Genomic DNA, 18,128 nt, shown 5'->3' with positions numbered 1-18,128 from the left:
CCTAGGACCCCAAACTCCGTTAAACAGTATTTACCATATTCTAGTGATCCCATTAACATAGGTTATAGCCCTAGGTACGAAGAGTTGTATCAAAGCCTAACCGGGACCCGATAATCAGAAGAACAAACATGAATTTGTCAAGGTGAGTGGAATTACACCATACGTGTAGGTGCAACATAGTTGTTGGTTATGATAAGAAGAATGATTTACTTTGCTTTCTTTATTAACCCTTATTTTTTATTGGAATATATTGAGAACCGTTGATGGAATGCTTGCTTATGATTGCTAGTCTAGACGTTGTAGCCGGCTTGGAAATGAGGCTGGTGGTGGCCCATAGAATGGTATGCGGGGCACCACCCGGCTTGTACTATATTAAATAGAATGCATATGGTTAGGGTATCATCACCCGTGCTACGAACCCTTTCCAACAAGGGTTAAGGTGTTGGATGTCTGTGAGAGAACTAATACCCGGGGGTATTTTTCGGTTGGGTACCCATCCTTTAAAAGGAGGATGGTATTGTTTGAGTTAAAATAAAACCGCAAGCGTACGGGTCAATCGTAGCTACGGGTCGAACACGAGGAGGTCAACCTTGAATAAATTTCCACTTTTAATTAACGCGAAGTGTACAACTTACCAAATATGGAAACAACCTATATATAGAAACTACCAATTATGAAAACTAGCAAATATAGAAGCAACTAAATTACCAAAGATAACAAATTAAAAATAGAAACTAGGGCAACCACTAAGGTAATGGATGAATTAAAAATAAGAAAGTCACTTGAGAATGAGTTCCACCATGAGAATTAGGGCAGATCAATGACTAGCATATTAGGGCAAAGCATGCATACGGCCTAAGTCTATAAGATATGCGGCACGGCTCATATACGGCTAACATATCCTATGAAAACAGTGCTTATACAACATACAATGTAAACAAAAAAAATACATGAACATAATGGTGTCACAATGGATACGGCTAACGAACATGTATATAGTTCCCCTTGGAATGACATACAAGCTGTGGGCGGTCATCCATAGTAAGTCCAATATTGATCATGTCCATTAATCACATAGACAATGCTAGCCATCAATTCTTCCTTCTCTCATGGTTTCACCCACTCCCAAAAGGAGAGGTTTAGCTAGCCATGAAAGCAATGAAGAGGGAAGAAAGGATTGATGGAGAAAAAGACATAGAAATTATTAAAACTAAAATTTATAAGAAGAAGAACTTAGCTGATTCGAATAACTCCAATGAAGATGATTCCGTCACTTGAATCCCATCACTTGAAGCCGCATCCAATATTGAAGAACAAATTACCAAAGTGTATAATGAAGATTACACATATGATCGAAGGGATGGGAAATAAAATTTATCCTAACAATGATTCTAAAAAATAAAATTACATATGATAACCTAATTACATAAGATCTAAAAAAAAATCAAAAGAAAAGGAAGATGAGAGAATCGGGAATGGGAAGAGAGAGTTATCTAAAACTTCAATTAAAACCAAAAAGTTGAAGGAAAAACGAATTGGAAGCTTGCTTGTTCATTACATGAAAGAGAAATAAGAACGAAGACCAATAGAAGAAACATAAAAATCCCAAAAAACAAAGCTCTCCCGAGAAGAGGGCGCTTGCTGTTCTTATATGCCCATCGTGCTCGTGATGTCCTCTCTACCGTTCTTTTTTACAAAGGAAGTGAACTCCCAATTGGAAACTACTAAAACCGTGGTTGATTACCTTCCAATTCCAACTCCCTAAAATCCATGTGAGAATGAGAGAGAGAGATTTTAATTCTCAATCTACAACGTGTTATCATATGAGAGAGAGTGAGAGATTTCTTTCTTTTTATTTTTATTTTTTATTTTCTATTCCTTCATCATAAATAACTTCACTAAAATTCATTATTGGGCTATATCTTTGTATCCACGAGTCCGAGATGGAACCAGCCCGAGAATTAAAGTTGCACCGTTTTGAATTCCAGGACGATATGAGCCCAATATCCGCTATTTTCCAAAAGATTCTCAATTTACCAAAATTACCCTTATGCCCCTATGCTTGATTTTACTCTCTTCTTCTTCTTCTTGTTCTCTTAACTCGGATCGACTTGCTCGGTCTTCACTCCTGTCTTCATTGAATCTTCTTCTTTTCAGCTCCTTTAGCTTTATTACTCCACTTCTATTAAAATTATCCAAAACCCGAAAACACAGAAAATACCTCGAGTAGCTCCGTAAAATGTGAGTAAAATGCATGCTTATGACCCTAAGATTTCACACATTACTGTGCTCATCAGATTCCCCCACACTTAGACTTTGCTCGTCCTCGAGTAAAGCAAAAAGACAAACTAACCTAGAATACAAAAAGAACCTAACTCACTTTCGTAGGAATCACGGTTGCACTTAGCACGTGCAACAAGCCTTTAAACCCCTAGGTTACCCCTAGTGGACGAGTTGTGTCTCGTGAGTGTTTGCAGTGAATATACACACAAAATTCAATTTGTAAATCCATACTATGGCCAAGATAAAGAATGCAGCCCCAAGATAATTTACTTTGAGATTTTCTAGATGTTCCCCCACACTTGAACTTTATTATCCCACTCTGAGTTGGAGAACTGTCATACATCTAACTTAGAGAGGTTTGGGGTAGGGTGAGTCACACTTGTTTTTCCTTGAGATTAGATCGAGTAGGTCATCTAGGCTACAAAAGATTTCAGCTCGGAACCTTGGTAGAACCTTTAAACACATACACAATTTCAATTTCATTTTGATTTTACTTGCCATATTTTTCTAAGTATTGAACTCAAATGTCCCTCCACTACAATTGGCTTGAATGACATGCAAGGCTTGCACCGTACACCCAAGTTACTAAGTAGTGTTGGAATAGATTCTCGTGCATATATCATTTGATTGCCACATTGTGGCTTTAGACATTGATGCAGTATGAGTTCAAACTTCTTTTTTTTTTCTTTTTCCAACACACATTACTCCAATCCGTGCAATGTCTTGACTTCTTAAGCTTTCTAGGTGGCTCTTGTAGCGAGCTTTAGGCCAATTACTCTCAAACCGAGACAGCTTTAAGGAATTAGGTGTAAAACACCCCTCGGGCTTACTTACTCAAACCAAATAGGCTACAAGCCAAGACTGGATCAAAGAGTAAATAAATTTTTTTTTCTTGGCAATTAGCTATATCATGCAAGTATATCATGGTTCAACCTTAACACCTAGCCAAAACTCGTGTAAACAGGATGACTAACAAAATCAGCTCTCTTAGTAGACAGTGTACTTTCAAAGAATTTAAAATCCCTTTGATCGGTATATTTCAATTCCCTCCTCGGTGCGAATTTTCTATTACTTCAAAGTGTAGGGTATTTTGGATGCTCTCAAAGTCTTTCGAGAAAAGTAAACTAAAGAGGCTATACACTCGCTCTCAAACCAAAGTAAAGACTACAATTCAATGAAATCCCCCCATACTTAAATGATGCAGTGTCCTCAATGCATGAAAAAAAAAAAAAAATAAGGACAAAGAAGAGGGGGCGTACCGGATATGATCATGGTGGCTCAAAATAAGGAGGTGCATGGAAATCCATGACCTCGTAAGAATGTGGTGAAGAAAGTGGCATGAGAGAGGAATTAAAAGATGTGCTAGAGATTGTAGAGTGTGTACCCTTACCTGGATCAAATATTACAGAGCCTCCATTGTGTTGTTGGGACAACACCTCTTGTTCCTTTCGGCGGTTCCACTCGGTGGTGACTTGGGAAGAGAAGTAGACAGATTACCATCGGCTCAACAGTGGTGGCTTGGTCCACAATTTAGAAGGCTCTCCCCATACTTGGATTGAGGCAAGTCCTTTAGACATTGATTAATACCTGTAATAAGAGTAGTTGCAACCAAATCAGGTGGTTCAAAAATTAGATGCACGTCTTCATCTAAGCATGGTTGCTTTTCCAATCGAAAGACATTAAAATCACGAGATGCATTCCCAAAAGACGGTCTCATCGGACCATTCCTACAATTGATCGGAGCATTGCTAGTAGCTAAGAAAGGTCTACCAAGGATAATTGGGATTTGACCTTTGATATTGGTCACAGTTGGGTATCTAGGACTATGAAATCCACGGGAAAAAGAAATTCCCCAACCTTTAATAACACATCCTCAATTACTCCTTGGGAGTCTTGACCGATCTATCGCCAATTGTAATGTGACGGATGTAGGCTTAAGGTCTCCTAACCCTAATTGTTGGTACACTCGAATATGGCAATAAATTGACACTAGCTCCTAGATCAAGAAGGGCATGGTTAATTCTAGTGTTACCAATCATACATGAGATAGTTGGGCAACCAGGATCCTTATACTTAGCCACTATCTGTTGTGACAGAACCGAGCTCACATTGGCGGTCAGAAGGCTTTCTTAGGTACATTGATTTTTCTTTTCTGAGTACACAAGTCCTTGAGGACCTTTGCATAGAGTAGGTACCTGGGAAATAGCATCTAAAAGAGGGATGTTAACTTGCACACTTTTTAAGACATTTAAAACTTTTTCAGTTATTGCATCCTTCTTGTTGCTTTTAAGCCTATTGGGAAATGGAGCCTTAGAGACATAAGTCTTCTCAGGTGGCTCTTCATGTTTCTCTTCACTAACCACTATAGGTTCATCAGACGAACCTTGGACAGGGGGCTGGTCATTCACAACTATGGGAGGGTCATGTGGGGCACTTACAATGGGTGGTGGATGAGGAAGATTCACAATATCAACAGGAGGCTCAGAAGTTATAGGAGTTGGTTGAATTGGAACCTCTTGTTGGTACTCACGTCCACTTCTCGAGCATATATGGCATTACATTGAGTAGAGGGTTCGAGTGGTATGGACTCGATGGATAGAGTTCAGTGAGTGTGAGGTGGATGGGGTACATGAGGTCGTAGGGTTCGGATCTGGCTGACTTTGCATCTTATCCTTTTCCCTTTCATGGAGAGTATTGGCCATTGAGAGATTTGCCTCTCTATGTTATGTTGGCTGGTCATGAATGTGCTCATGAGAAGCTCCATACTCTTCTCAAGGAATTTATCCTGGTAGACTCATCACTATTTTTCAGAAATTCAGGTGGTTGCTTGATTTATCATTAGGGTTGGTGGTACGGTCGAAGATGATTGGGAGGGGAGACAAATACGGGGTTAGTCTGCATGGGAGCAAACTGACCTTGGATTGGAGGTTGGAATGTAGATGGACCAACTTGATTGGGGCCTTGGTTCCATGAGAAGTTAGGGTGATTTCTCCACCCAGGATCATAGGTTCCACTATAAGGATTGTTCATTACATGCACACTCTCATAGATTCCATGCCCACTAGACCGATTAGGGCACTCATCCATCACATGTGATGAGGATTGGTATCCAAGACACAAAGGGGCGGTCCGATAAACCTGATTTATCGGGGTAGGTCCCTTGGTCATTATGGCTTCTAGTCTTGTAATAAGACTGTCCAACGAGCCTCTTTGGCTACGCCCCTCTACCAAAAATCCCTCACCGGAGTTTTCATTTTCTTGAGTGGATTCCCACTCTCTGGTCTTGTCCGCTAAGTCAACCAAAAACTCCCAAGCTTGATTTTCATCGGTGAATGATGTGAATCCAGTTGGGCACATGGATTCCACCAACTGCTTGGTTTGATAATCTATACCCTCATAGATGATTTGGCACGATGCCAAGTATCTACGCCATGGTGAGGACACTCTTGAAGAAGGTTGTTGAATCTCTCCATGAATTTAGACAAGGATTCGTTTGGCCATGTGTCTGAACTCTGAGAATATCATTCCTAATCCTATTGGTCTTATGCAAGGGAAAGAACTTCTTTAGGAAGACAACTATAAATTGATCCCATGTAGTTATTGAGTCTCTAGGCAAACCATAGAGCCACTTTTTAGCTTGATCCTTAAGTGCAAAGGGGATGAATCTCAACTTAACCGCATCATCAGTCAATTGTTGCATCTTAATGAGCACACATACCTCCTCAAACTCCCTAAGAAACAAATATGCATCTTCGTTAGCTACCCCATGAAAGTGGGGCAACATACTAATGAAATTAGATTTAAGCTCATAATTGTTTCCTTGGGCGGCGGTAAGCGAATGCATGAGGGTTGTGCAGCCCGTGTGGGATAAAAGCGGTCCCTAAGGGTCATAGGTTGCCTCTCTCCTTCCTCACCCATAGTTGGAATCTCAACTCGTTCTATCCAGTTCTTAAAATTCCTCTCCCAAACAAGCATACAAAAGGCACAATCCGAAATTTAAAGAACAAAGCTCTTTTTTTTTCTTTTGGATTTTTTTAAATATTTTTTTTTTTTTTTTTTTTTGAATTGAAAACACTACGAATCAATTAAAATTGGAAACTAAACACGCGTCACCTCCCCGGCAACGGCGCCAAAAACTTGTTTGAGTTAAAATAAAACCGCAAGCGTACGGGTCAATCGTAGCTACGGGTCGAACACGAGGAGGTCAACCTTGAATAAATTTCCACTTTTAATTAACGCGAAGTGTACAACTTACCAAATATGGAAACAACCTATATATAGAAACTACCAATTATGAAAACTAGCAAATATAGAAGCAACTAAATTACCAAAGATAACAAATTAAAAATAGAAACTAGGGCAACCACTAAGGTAATGGATGAATTAAAAATAAGAAAGTCACTTGAGAATGAGTTCCACCATGAGAATTAGGGCGGATCAATGACTAGCATATTAGGGCAAAGCATGCATACGGCCTAAGTCTATAAGATATGCGGCACGGCTCATATACGGCTAACATATCCTATGAAAACAGTGCTTATACAACATACAATGTAAACAAAAAAAAAAATACATGAACATAATGGTGTCACAATGGATACGGCTAACGAACATGTATATAGTTCCCCTTGGAATGACATACAAGCTGTGGGCGGTCATCCATCGTAAGTCCAATATTGATCATGTCCATTAATCACATAGACAATGCTAGCCATCAATTCTTCCTTCTCTCATGGTTTCACCCACTCCCAAAAGGAGAGGTTTAGCTAGCCATGAAAGCAATGAAGAGGGAAGAAAGGATTGATGGAGAAAAAGACATAGAAATTATTAAAACTAAAATTTATAAGAAGAAGAACTTAGCTGATTCGAATAACTCCAATGAAGATGATTCCGTCACTTGAATCCCATCACTTGAAGCCGCATCCAATATTGAAGAACAAATTACCAAAGTGTATAATGAAGATTACACATATGATCGAAGGGATGGGGAAATAAAATTTATCCTAACAATGATTCTAAAAAATAAAATTACATATGATAACCTAATTACATAAGATCTAAAAAAAAACTCAAAAGAAAAGGAAGATGAGAGAATCGGGAATGGGAAGAGAGAGTTATCTAAAACTTCAATTAAAACCAAAAAGTTGAAGGGAAAAACGAATTGGAAGCTTGCTGTTCATTACATGAAAGAGAAATAAGAACGAAGACCAATAGAAGAAACATAAAAATCCCAAAAAACAAAGCTCTCCCGAGAAGAGGGCGCTTGCTGTTCTTATATGCCCATCGTGCTCTGTGTGATGTTCTCTCTACCGTTCTTTTTTACAAAGGAAGTGAACTCCCAATTGGAAACTACTAAAACCGTGGTTGATTACCTTCCAATTCCAACTCCCTAAAATCCATGTGAGAATGAGAGAGAGAGATTTTAATTCTCAATCTACAACGTGTTATCATATGAGAGAGAGTGAGAGATTTCTTTCTTTTTATTTTTATTTTTTTATTTTCTATTCCTTCATCATAAATAACTTCACTAAAATTCATTATTGGGCTATATCTTTGTATCCCGAGTCCGGATGGAACCAGCCCGAGAATTAAAGTTGCACCGTTTTGAATTCCAGACGATATGAGCCCAATATCCGCTATTTTCCAAAAGATTCTCAATTTACCAAAATTACCCTTATGCCCCTATGCTTGATTTTACTCTCTTCTTCTTCTTCTTGTTCTCTTAACTCGGATCGACTTGCTCTGGTCTTCAGCTCCTGTCTTCATTGAATCTTCTTCTTTTCAGCTCCTTTAGCTTTATTACTCCACTTCTATTAAAATTATCCAAAACCCGAAAACACAGAAAATACCTCGAGTAGCTCCGTAAAATGTGAGTAAAATGCATGCTTATGACCCTAAGATTTCACACATTACTGTGCTCATCAGGTATCAAAGGCTAATCTTAGAGGGCTGGTCGGGCTGTCCATGGAGAGAATGCTAGAGCCGAGGGTATTTTTCGGTTGGGTACCCGTCCTTCAAAAAGAGGATGGTATCACAGGCTAATCCTAGAGGGCTGGTCGGGCTGTCCATGGAGAGAATGCTGGAGCCGACTAGTTTTTCTCCAACAACTCAATGGGTGTATCGCGGGAAGGGATTAAAAGCCCGCACCAGGGATACATGTAGTGGGGATTGTAGTAGCACCTCTACCCGACTTAGTTTTTTTGTTAGGTGGATTAACTAAAATAAATGAATCTCATGCATATAGACTCATGGTTGTGCTTGCATGTACATGCATGGTTTATATTTCATTCACGGCTCGGTGAACCTCACACTCATGCAAACTCTCTTTTTAGATGATACTGCAGGTAGACATCTCGATGGCTGGGAGACTCGTTTTGAGGCAGACACTGATGGTGATTATGACTATTTGGGTGTGGACCCCGAGGGAGGTTATCCCTCTTGTGCGGGTGACCACCCTTGAGGATGATCCTTGAGGGATGGGCAACATACTTTTCTAACCTTTAGGGATTCTTTTGGGTAGATAGGATCTACTAACTCTCCCTTGTTTTGTATAGCTTACTTGGGCTTCAGTTTACTTGCCCATTTTGTATACTTGTAAAGCTGTGGTTAGAATGGTATTGACTGTATAAACAAGTTGTGACATGGGAATAGAAACAATGTGATGTAAATATTTAAATCTTTAATGATAAGCTTTAGTTTCCGCTGCACTCTGTATTTAACTGTCCATTACTTGTGGGTGTGTGTGTTTGTGAGTTATATTAACTATTTCTGGATCCTGGTGATTTGGCGGATGTTGCTATACAATCCGGGTCACTTGCCCAATCCTCCTAGGGGGTGGTTTGGGGTGTGACATAAGTTTATCACATGACTCACTCTGCCTTCAAGTTGGCAACTCATTTGCACCTCACTGTGGAGTATATAGAGAAAAGATCAATAGTTTTGTTTGCAATTCACCTTGTCACATCCTATTCAAAAAGATGCTTTTCATTTGTATCCACTCTCTATGAGATTACTATCATATTTCCAAGCATGTTGTGTATTTAATATTTTTTTCTTCTTTTTTTTTTCTCTACTTCTTTTAGGAGCACACCAGATGCTCCATATGAAATTTCATAGTAGAGTTACTTTACAGAATAATGCCTTGGCCAAAGTTATCATTTGGAGAAGAGTCCACTTGTCTTGTTTAGAAATGCAATGATGCAGATTCATCACCAAAATAAGCTTGTTTTATTAAGAATAAGTCTAGGGTTGGATTATATACATGTTGGGCCTTTAATCCCATGGGTTTTCTATGTAATAAACCACTTTTATGAGCCTAAAATATGGGTAATTCGGTTGTATAAGGGATTTCTTACTTAGTTCTATTTTTATATAATTAGGAGTCATGTGATCACTTAAGTGATCCTGTGACTTGGTTAAGTGGTCATGTGACTATTTAAGTTGGGCTGGATTAGGACTCTATAAGTCCAACCATGTTTTGAGTCTATTTCTTTTATTTTTTTTAATTCTCTAGTCAGTTTAGGTTATCTAATATGTTAAGGATTGGGTTAGGCCTTTCCTCTTTAGTGTCGAAGTCTATTTTTGAGTCTTTTATAAGATTGTAAAGGGGGAAGTATTGAACACAAATTTTAATATTAATGAAAAGTTTTTTGCTGCTTTTCTTCTCCATTGAAGATTTTTGCCTTTTGTTTGATCAAGACTGGTGGAATTGCTGTTTGATATGATTAACACCTTGCGATGAGAAACCCGGGTGGTTCGTTGGTGGGATTGATGTTTAATCCAATCGACACCTAGCGGTATAAAACCTGAGTGATTCTTTTGAAGCTCTCCTTCAAGTTCTTTGAAGATCTCTTTCAAATTAAAGTTCAAGATCTGATTTTTATTCAAGTTCTACTTTATAGTTTCAGTCAAAGATTCAATTTTTATTCAACTCCATCAACAAGTTGCTATCAATATTTGTTTGCAACTACAAGTAAGTTTGGAATCATCCCCATCCCCAATCTTCTTCTTCTAATCCTCTACATCCCCAACCCTAGCTTTCCCCTTTTTGTTTTCAATTTCCCAACAACCATAATTCTGTCCAGACCTAACCAACCATTAGAAATTCATCAAACTTCAACCACAACACCCCCTGCCCATAAGAAGAACTCGATCTCCCTTGCTGCCCATTCCAACCACTAAAACCCTAAGCCCCCCCCCCCCCCCAATCTCAATTCAAAACCCAAAACCCTAATTTCTGCCTAGCCCAAACCAACTATCAGAATAGTCTACAAATCTGATCGATTATCCCTCATACCCTCCTAAGAAAACCATTCAAGTTTGGCTAACTTTTGTTTAGCCAAATCCTAAAAATCCATCTTTCCTCTTTTCAAAACCCGCAACCCTAAACCTAACCTTGCTGTCCATTCAAGTTTACATACTTCCCTCCATCAAAATATCTCAATCACTGCTAGACTCCCCTACATCAACTTGACATAACCCACATATCAAACCCTAACCCTAACCATAACCAAATCCTACCCTAATTTCACCAAAAACCCCATTTTGACCTAGTCGATTCTCCTGTTCATAACAGATCCTGATTTACTGGCTCCTAGTTGGTCTCCTACAAATCTAGGAATACACTACACAACGTTACCCCTGCTTTGTCGAGAGGCTTTTCAGAGACATGAACCCATGACCACTTGGTCACAATGGAGCAACCTTACCGTTGCACCAAGGTCCACCCTCATCCTCAGCAATAATTTGGTATAGGTAAAGGAAGGAAAATAAATATCAAATGACATCTTAGACCATTACTCGGATAAGCCAATCTCTTAGTGTGACATCTTAAACCATCAAAATGACAACACAGATGTTAAACATAAATTTTTTTGCAGAGAAACAAAAGATGCATATTTGACAACAGGAGGGGAGGATTAGAGATGCCAAACCTTAAGCCCTAAGAATCAAAACTGGAGTTGGGGTCCGTTGGAAGCATGGTTTGAGGTATCGGATCGGATCGGCCGATTTTGGCTAGATCGAATCGGTATCGGCTGACACTGATCCCAATACCGATCCGATCCAGCTGTACGGACAGGGGTAAAAATGCAAAAAATTTAGCTTTTTTTTTTATAAGAAAACATGGACAAAAGTGTCATATTTGCCTGAGTTTGGGCGATCCTGATCCATATCGGCCGATTCGATCCTGATCCGATCCGATCCAGCCGATACTGAGATCACGAACCATGGTTGGAAGACGATTTGTTTGGGTGGGTTGTTTCTTGGACTCGGTGATGAAGAGCAGTATCACATGCTTTTGAAAAAGTGTCTCTTATTTTTCTACCCAAGAAAAAAAGAAAAAGTGTCTCTTATTTTTTCAAGTATAACTATTTGCAATGAAAATGGAAGGCAACTCTATAGGACAGAGTGAGCCTATAGTTAGAATTGTTAAGCCAGATATAAGATGCTCATCGAATGGTTATATTATGAGCCTCCAAAACAGGCATTTTTTACCTTTATCATTTTTTTTTGTTTCTGTGTTGAAAACATGTTTCTGGACTCTAAAATGATGTTTGGTAAACTTGTTTCAGAAATATTTTTAGAACAAAAAAACAACACAATTTCGTTTGGTAAAACATGTTCTGAAACACCTTTTACCAAATTAATGAATTATTATAGAAATGCCATTACTTGACTAAACTTACTTAAAATTAAGATGAATACATCCACCATGATCATGTATGACTATCCAAAAAGGATCTTGGTGGATTCGAACCACCATCCCCTTAGAACATGTTTGAGACATGCTCCTGTTCCAAGTGCTCTACTAATTTGAGCTAAAAACCCAACAAATAGAGTTTGAAGTTTACAAGTAACCCAATTCTTGTTATTCATTGCATTCAATTTACTTCTACAACTACATCTTAAGGAGACCATGGCTTTCTTTAAGATCATAAATGAACATCTCTACATGTTGTGCTCGGGTGTGTGAGTGTGTGTATGGGCAGCAAGGGGTAGGGGTGAGTGCTCGGGGTGTGTGAGTGTGTATGGGCAGCAAGGGCTACCAATGTACTGCTCAATTGTGACAAAATGAGGTATACCAAGCAGGGAAGTAACATTGGTGCTTTCATCAAAGATACCAAAAAGAGAATACTAAAGTGAATGCCAAGGCTGGCGATGTAATAAAAGAAATATGCAAACTAGGACATAAGGCTGCTTTTGAAAATAGAAAATAAACTTGATAAGTACAGTAAATGACATATAGAAGCAATTGTAATAATGGATTCAAATAAGCACTTTGGCTGGAGCTTGCAGGTTTGATGGGTAACAGCTACATATGAACAAAAGCAAGAACAAGCAAGTGGTCTCCTCCAGAAATGTAGTGGTTCAAATTGAACTGTGATGCATCATAATATCAATATAAAGATACTTGTGGTAAGGATCTTGGACTGTTCTGGACTTCACCCTTCTTCTTCTTCTTCTTCTTCTAATCCTCCAATCACACACACTACTCATTAAAAAAAAATGACACTTGTGGTGTAGGGCATTTCTATGCGACTAACAATAATTTTATTGCATTAAGAACAGGATCATTGAAGCCCCAGGTCCCTCCGAAACAGAAGCTGTCACCATAGAGAGAGGGTTAAAACACTTCAGAAAATTGATAACTAGAGACCATTTTGTCCTAATACACAAGTGAACTATGAGCTAGGTAAATATAAAGACTTGAAAAATGCATAAATTTTGTCATGTAGCAACACTTAAATGGGTCAAAATACTTCAGAAAACAGCAACTACATTTCTTGGATTCACTTGTTTCTCTATCATTATTAATTGCAGAGAGCATCTGGTGTCAAAAAAAACCTTCTTCCACTAAATGTCAAATGATTGAGAATTTAAAAATCCACCACCCCAATACACAACATACAATATAGATGGCCAAGTCTCCAACTATTTAAAAGTCATGTACCACTGAGTTGAGAAGAAGGGTTATGAATAAAAAAATTGATAATTAGAGGCCATTCTGTCCTAATACAACCATGTACACATATAAATGAAGGACTAATAACTGTACTAATATATTAGAACTACCATTAAAACCAGATAGTTGGCCATTCTGTCCTAATACAACCATGTACACATAAATGGAGGACTCACGCAAGTGTAGGGCATTTATATGCGATAAATCTCCATGTGAGCTGAGATTTATATTAATTTTAGGGCCTAATGTGGGTATTAATAACAATAGAATCTTCAAAGCACATCAGAAATAGTTGATAGAAACATGAAGAAACAGGACATAATCCAAAAATCTATCAGATAAGACAGAGAAAGGAGAAAGGGATCCATGTCAAAGCATGAGCTCATGTTAAAATAAATCAATTAGGTTAGAGGAGCAGGAAGCCGACAACAAGTGCAGGGGGGTTCGATCTAAGTGGGATCAGAGGAAAAAGAGAGAGAGAGTCGATGATTGAAGGAAAGCTAGGGTAGCGGAGAGAAAATCTGGAGGAGTTGGGTGCGGATAAATCAGAAAGGGAGACAACAGAGAAAATAAAATAAAATAAATTAAAATCGGTGGGTATGTGGAGGAGAGATCAGGGATTCGTGTTGGTGTTTGGTGCTGAGTTTGAGTTCAGGCGGTAGGGTAAGAGAGACAGTCGAAGGATAAAGGAAATCGATGGGTAAAAGAAATCATTGAGTAGAGCCAACGAAGAGGCCTTACAGAGAGAGAGAGAGTCGATGGGTAAAGCCGTAAAGGTAATCAATGGGATTCCGGTTAGGGAGAGAGTCCAGCGGTGGGTTTGGGGAGCACTTGGTTCAGACAAGGAGATCCAACAATGGGTTTGGGGTAAGAGAGACAAGTGAAAAAGCCGAGAGGACCTATGGGGTGAAGGTAGTGGGTGAAGTAGGGGGTATACTTACCTGTGAGGGACCTCACCGACTGCCGCTACCTGAGGAGATCGGGGAGGGAGTCGACTGTTGACGAGCTTGAGAGTTCAGAGAGCTTGAGAGAGCTTGAGAGAGCTTGAGAAGAGAAGACGATGGAGCTCTCTTGTCTTCAAAAAGATCGGGCACAAGTCTACCACTTTTCCCAAATTTGTTTCATTTGAAGTGTTTTAGAAGTGAAGAAACAAGGTTTTACATGTTTCGATATTTCCTGTTTTTTGTGTTTTTTTTGCCAATTTGTTTCACTACCACAGAAAAATAGACCGGTGCATCCAAACGGTAGATTAACACAGAAAAACACCAAAAGCAAGAAACAGAAGTATTACCAAACGGGCTCTTATAAACCAAAAGTCTTCTACTTCATTGTTTTTGTTCTTCCTGAGCGAGAGCGAAGATGTTGAAGTTTCTGTCGAAGGTGAAGATCGAGTTCAATGCACTGGACCCACGAACTGCAGCGTGCATGGAGTTCCTGGCACAATGCAACGCACGGAAGGCAAAGGAGTCGAACCCAGCGTGTCAGCTTCTGGTGAAGCGACGAACGGACGATCACCCTCCTCAGATCACCGTGACCTTCGTGAATGGCGTCGAAGAGATGATCGATGCTACTTCCACCTCAGCCCAGAACATCAGGACTATGATTCTGGAGAAGGGTCAGCACCTTGAAACCGAACAAATGTTCCGGGACGCGGGTGAGCAATGGCCTGTCATTATCCCTGAAAAGGAGATCCACCAACGCGCACCTGGTACCAAGGTATGTATATAGACGTGTTTACTCTGTAATTTACTTCTCTTTTATGCTTCTCTTTCCAGTAATTTAGTGCCTGGCTTCTTTTAATACTGTTTATGGTGCTGTTTCTTTGGTGGGCATTTCGTCTGACAATTGATGGGCACTCTATGTGATGGTCTATAACTTTGTTATTAAGTGTTGAATTCTCCATTCTATGAGAAATATTTCTGATGTACAAAACATAGATTCTGGGATTTTAACGACTACTACTTTAACTCCAAATTCGAGCCTTGTTTAAACTGCCAAATTGTCTTCCCTGCGGATCTGAAAGAATATTACCTAGGTTTGATGATTTCCTCTCCCCAACCCCCCCCCCCCCCCTTCAAACCATAGTTATCTGTTATCCAACTTTAATCTTACAACGTGTACAGAGTGCATGCATATGTACTGTTATACTCTGTACTGTGATCTTTCAATATCTAGAAATTTATTTAAATTGAATGAGTACTCCGACAATTTAAAGCCAATATCAGGCCGAAGTTTAGGATAAGACTGTTGGGCTTGGGAAAAACTTTTTTTTTCCTACTTTCTCTTTGCATCAACAACAAGAACAGCTGTAGAGAGTACTTGGGCTACGTTTGGTAACTGTCTTCGTAAAGAACACCCGTTCTTGACCAGAAACGTTTTCTGGCGTTTCTGATCTGGAACGGTGTTTTGTGTATGAATATGGCCGTTTGGTAACGGTCTCAAGAACGTTTTCGGAACAATAATAGAACAAAATGTCGTTTGGTAAAACATGTTCTTCCAAATTTGATATTAATTATAATAATGCCATTTCCTTCTAAATTATACCAAAAAGTACTTATAAAATCCTTTTCTCTCTTATCAACCTTAGCATAAAAGATTCATCCAAAAAAAAAACCTTAGCATAAAATTAAAATATCTCATTAACATAACCAAAGTAATTATAAAAATATGTCAAATTTCAAAGATGCCATTAAAATTGGGTTTTTGTATAGATTAGTGCCATAACTGATTATGTTATGAACAGTTGAATAAAAAGGGCCTTAGTGGATTTGAACCATCATCCCCTTGGAACATGCCCATGTTCCAAATGCTCCACCAATTTGAGCTAAAGACCCATCAAGTAGAACTTGGAATTTACAAGTAACCATGAGACCTTGCCACAAACCTTGACATTCATGATGTTTTGAAGATGCAGTCCAGAAGTGATGGCAACAGTGATAATATCCTTGGACCAATTACAATTGGGTCATCTGAACCATGTAATGTGTATTATTGTGGTAGACCCCGAATCAAGTTTGTAAGTATAGGGATCAGATTGGGCTGATTAGGATGTGTGGGTAGTGATCTAGCTGAAGCCACATTGCTTCAATTACTGTGTTTCCACTTCACTTTGTTTTTGTGTACAACACATGAACATCTAAATTGATAGGAAATGGAGCCTGAAAAGCAATGTCTTAGCCAATCTTCTACTTAGGCTCAGTTTTTTTCCTCAAATCCCCTGGAAATTGAAAATTTCCTATAAAATTCACTTTGTCACTGCCTGTTTCACCCGCCAAATTAATGTCCATGTAAAAATTTACATTAGTCTACTGTTTTCAAGTACTTTTTCCCTGGAAAATTTGCAGCAGGTAAAGTTTTCCAAGTGAAACGAAACAGGGTGAGTGTAATTTGTTCAACTCCACCAAATATCAAAATTAGTGTCCTTTGTCAATACAGATGGAGCGTAGTACTATATAGATGAGTCCTGGTAACCTGGCAGCCATGGTTTGAACTGACAATTAAACCTGCTTAATGATTGAAATACTGAGCCTAGCAAACTCTCAATTAAATGTTACTATTGAATAAGCAAGCAGAAAAAATTTACATGATGTCACAGAGAATCATCCTAAAGCATTAAAACACTGCAAGATGCATAGAGAAACATAAAACTGGATAAGAAGGTGCAATCTGTCACCATCTAACAATTGGAGAACAAATTTCTAATAGACTTTACCTCCACAAAGAAAGTACACCTCTTACGTGCTTCACATGACTAAATGCACCAACAACAGTTTTTTCAGCTCCCTCTCTTTGCTCATTGTTCAAAGGAGCTGTTCTGCCACCTACAACATCAGCCACTTGAGCAACAAAACCCTTATCGACCTGCATCCCAGTCATTTATTGCCACACATGAGAGACTAAATCTATTTTTCATATGCAAGTCACAATTCTGAAGATTTAAGTGATTGCCCGGAAAACGAGATTAACAAGGATGTGCTGAATGCAGTAGGTTTTATAAGGAGAAATTACGTGTGTCCTATCAGATTCTATCCAATCCAGCCTCACTTCAAGCACAAGTGGCATAGATCCTAACACATCATGTGGCAATGGGAGTAGAGTTTTATATATCTTTATTACACAACTGGCTTCTATTGGATCAAGAAATTTGAAAGGACACTAACTTAAGTGCTGATAACTAGGGCTGTAAATGGATAACCAAAAATCCGAATTCGATCCGCATCCGTATTCGTTTAGGGGCATCCGTATTCGATTAGAGATATCCGGAAAAAAATCTGAATACTCCGATAAAAATCCGAATCCGAATACTTAATTATAGAAAATTAATTAAATAACGATCTTGAGGGTTTTTGAAGATTCAACAGGATCTAGAATATGAGGGAAAGAGAATCATGATCTAAAACTATGGATTGAGAGTGAATTGTATCCACTAGGGGGAGGAAGGTTCGGGTTACACAAGGCAGAGGTGTAAACGGATGGTCGAAAATTCGAATTCGATCCGCATCCGAATCCATCCGAATCCGTTTAGAGGTATCCCCGTATTCGACCAGGAAATATCCGAATCCAATTACATCCGATCCGTATCTAAGCCGAATCCGATCCGTTTACAGGCCTACTGATAACCCCAATTAGTTGAGATGGGAATTCAATAAAGAAGACTTTTATTTATGGAAAACTATGACAGAATTGAAAAGATTAAAAATAGATTTCTACAATGAGGTTTTTCCACCCAAAAAAAAATCCACAATATATTGCAGCTATAGGTTCAATAAAACTATTAGGAACTGATCAGGAACCAAGAGAAATAATGAATAACTAACTGAATAGCAAAATTATTCAAGAGAAAACTGAAGCAGATCAAGCGACTGAAATTTTTTGAACCTTA

General features: G+C 38.8%; 1 protein-coding gene across 2 annotated transcripts in view; it reads left to right on the top strand.

The window, feature by feature from the left end:
* The window catches only part of LOC122641548, a 33,030-nt gene that overhangs the window by 8,514 nt on the left and 6,388 nt on the right, over positions 1-18,128 (top strand). Inside the window, exon 3 of one of the 2 annotated variants that reach the window (XM_043834818.1) lies at positions 14,602-14,962. In XM_043834818.1, the coding sequence (XP_043690753.1) occupies positions 14,606-14,962 (357 nt within the window). In that variant the 5' untranslated portion in view covers positions 14,602-14,605. Of the gene's footprint in view, positions 1-14,585; positions 14,963-18,128 lie in introns of those variants that run through there. The other variant, XM_043834819.1, reaches the window with a different exon arrangement.

The sequence above is a fragment of the Telopea speciosissima genome, chromosome 10 (assembly GCF_018873765.1).
Source record: "Telopea speciosissima isolate NSW1024214 ecotype Mountain lineage chromosome 10, Tspe_v1, whole genome shotgun sequence".
In the NCBI taxonomy this organism is placed as follows: Eukaryota; Viridiplantae; Streptophyta; class Magnoliopsida; order Proteales; family Proteaceae; genus Telopea; species Telopea speciosissima.
This window is presented reverse-complemented; position numbering and strand designations above follow the sequence as displayed.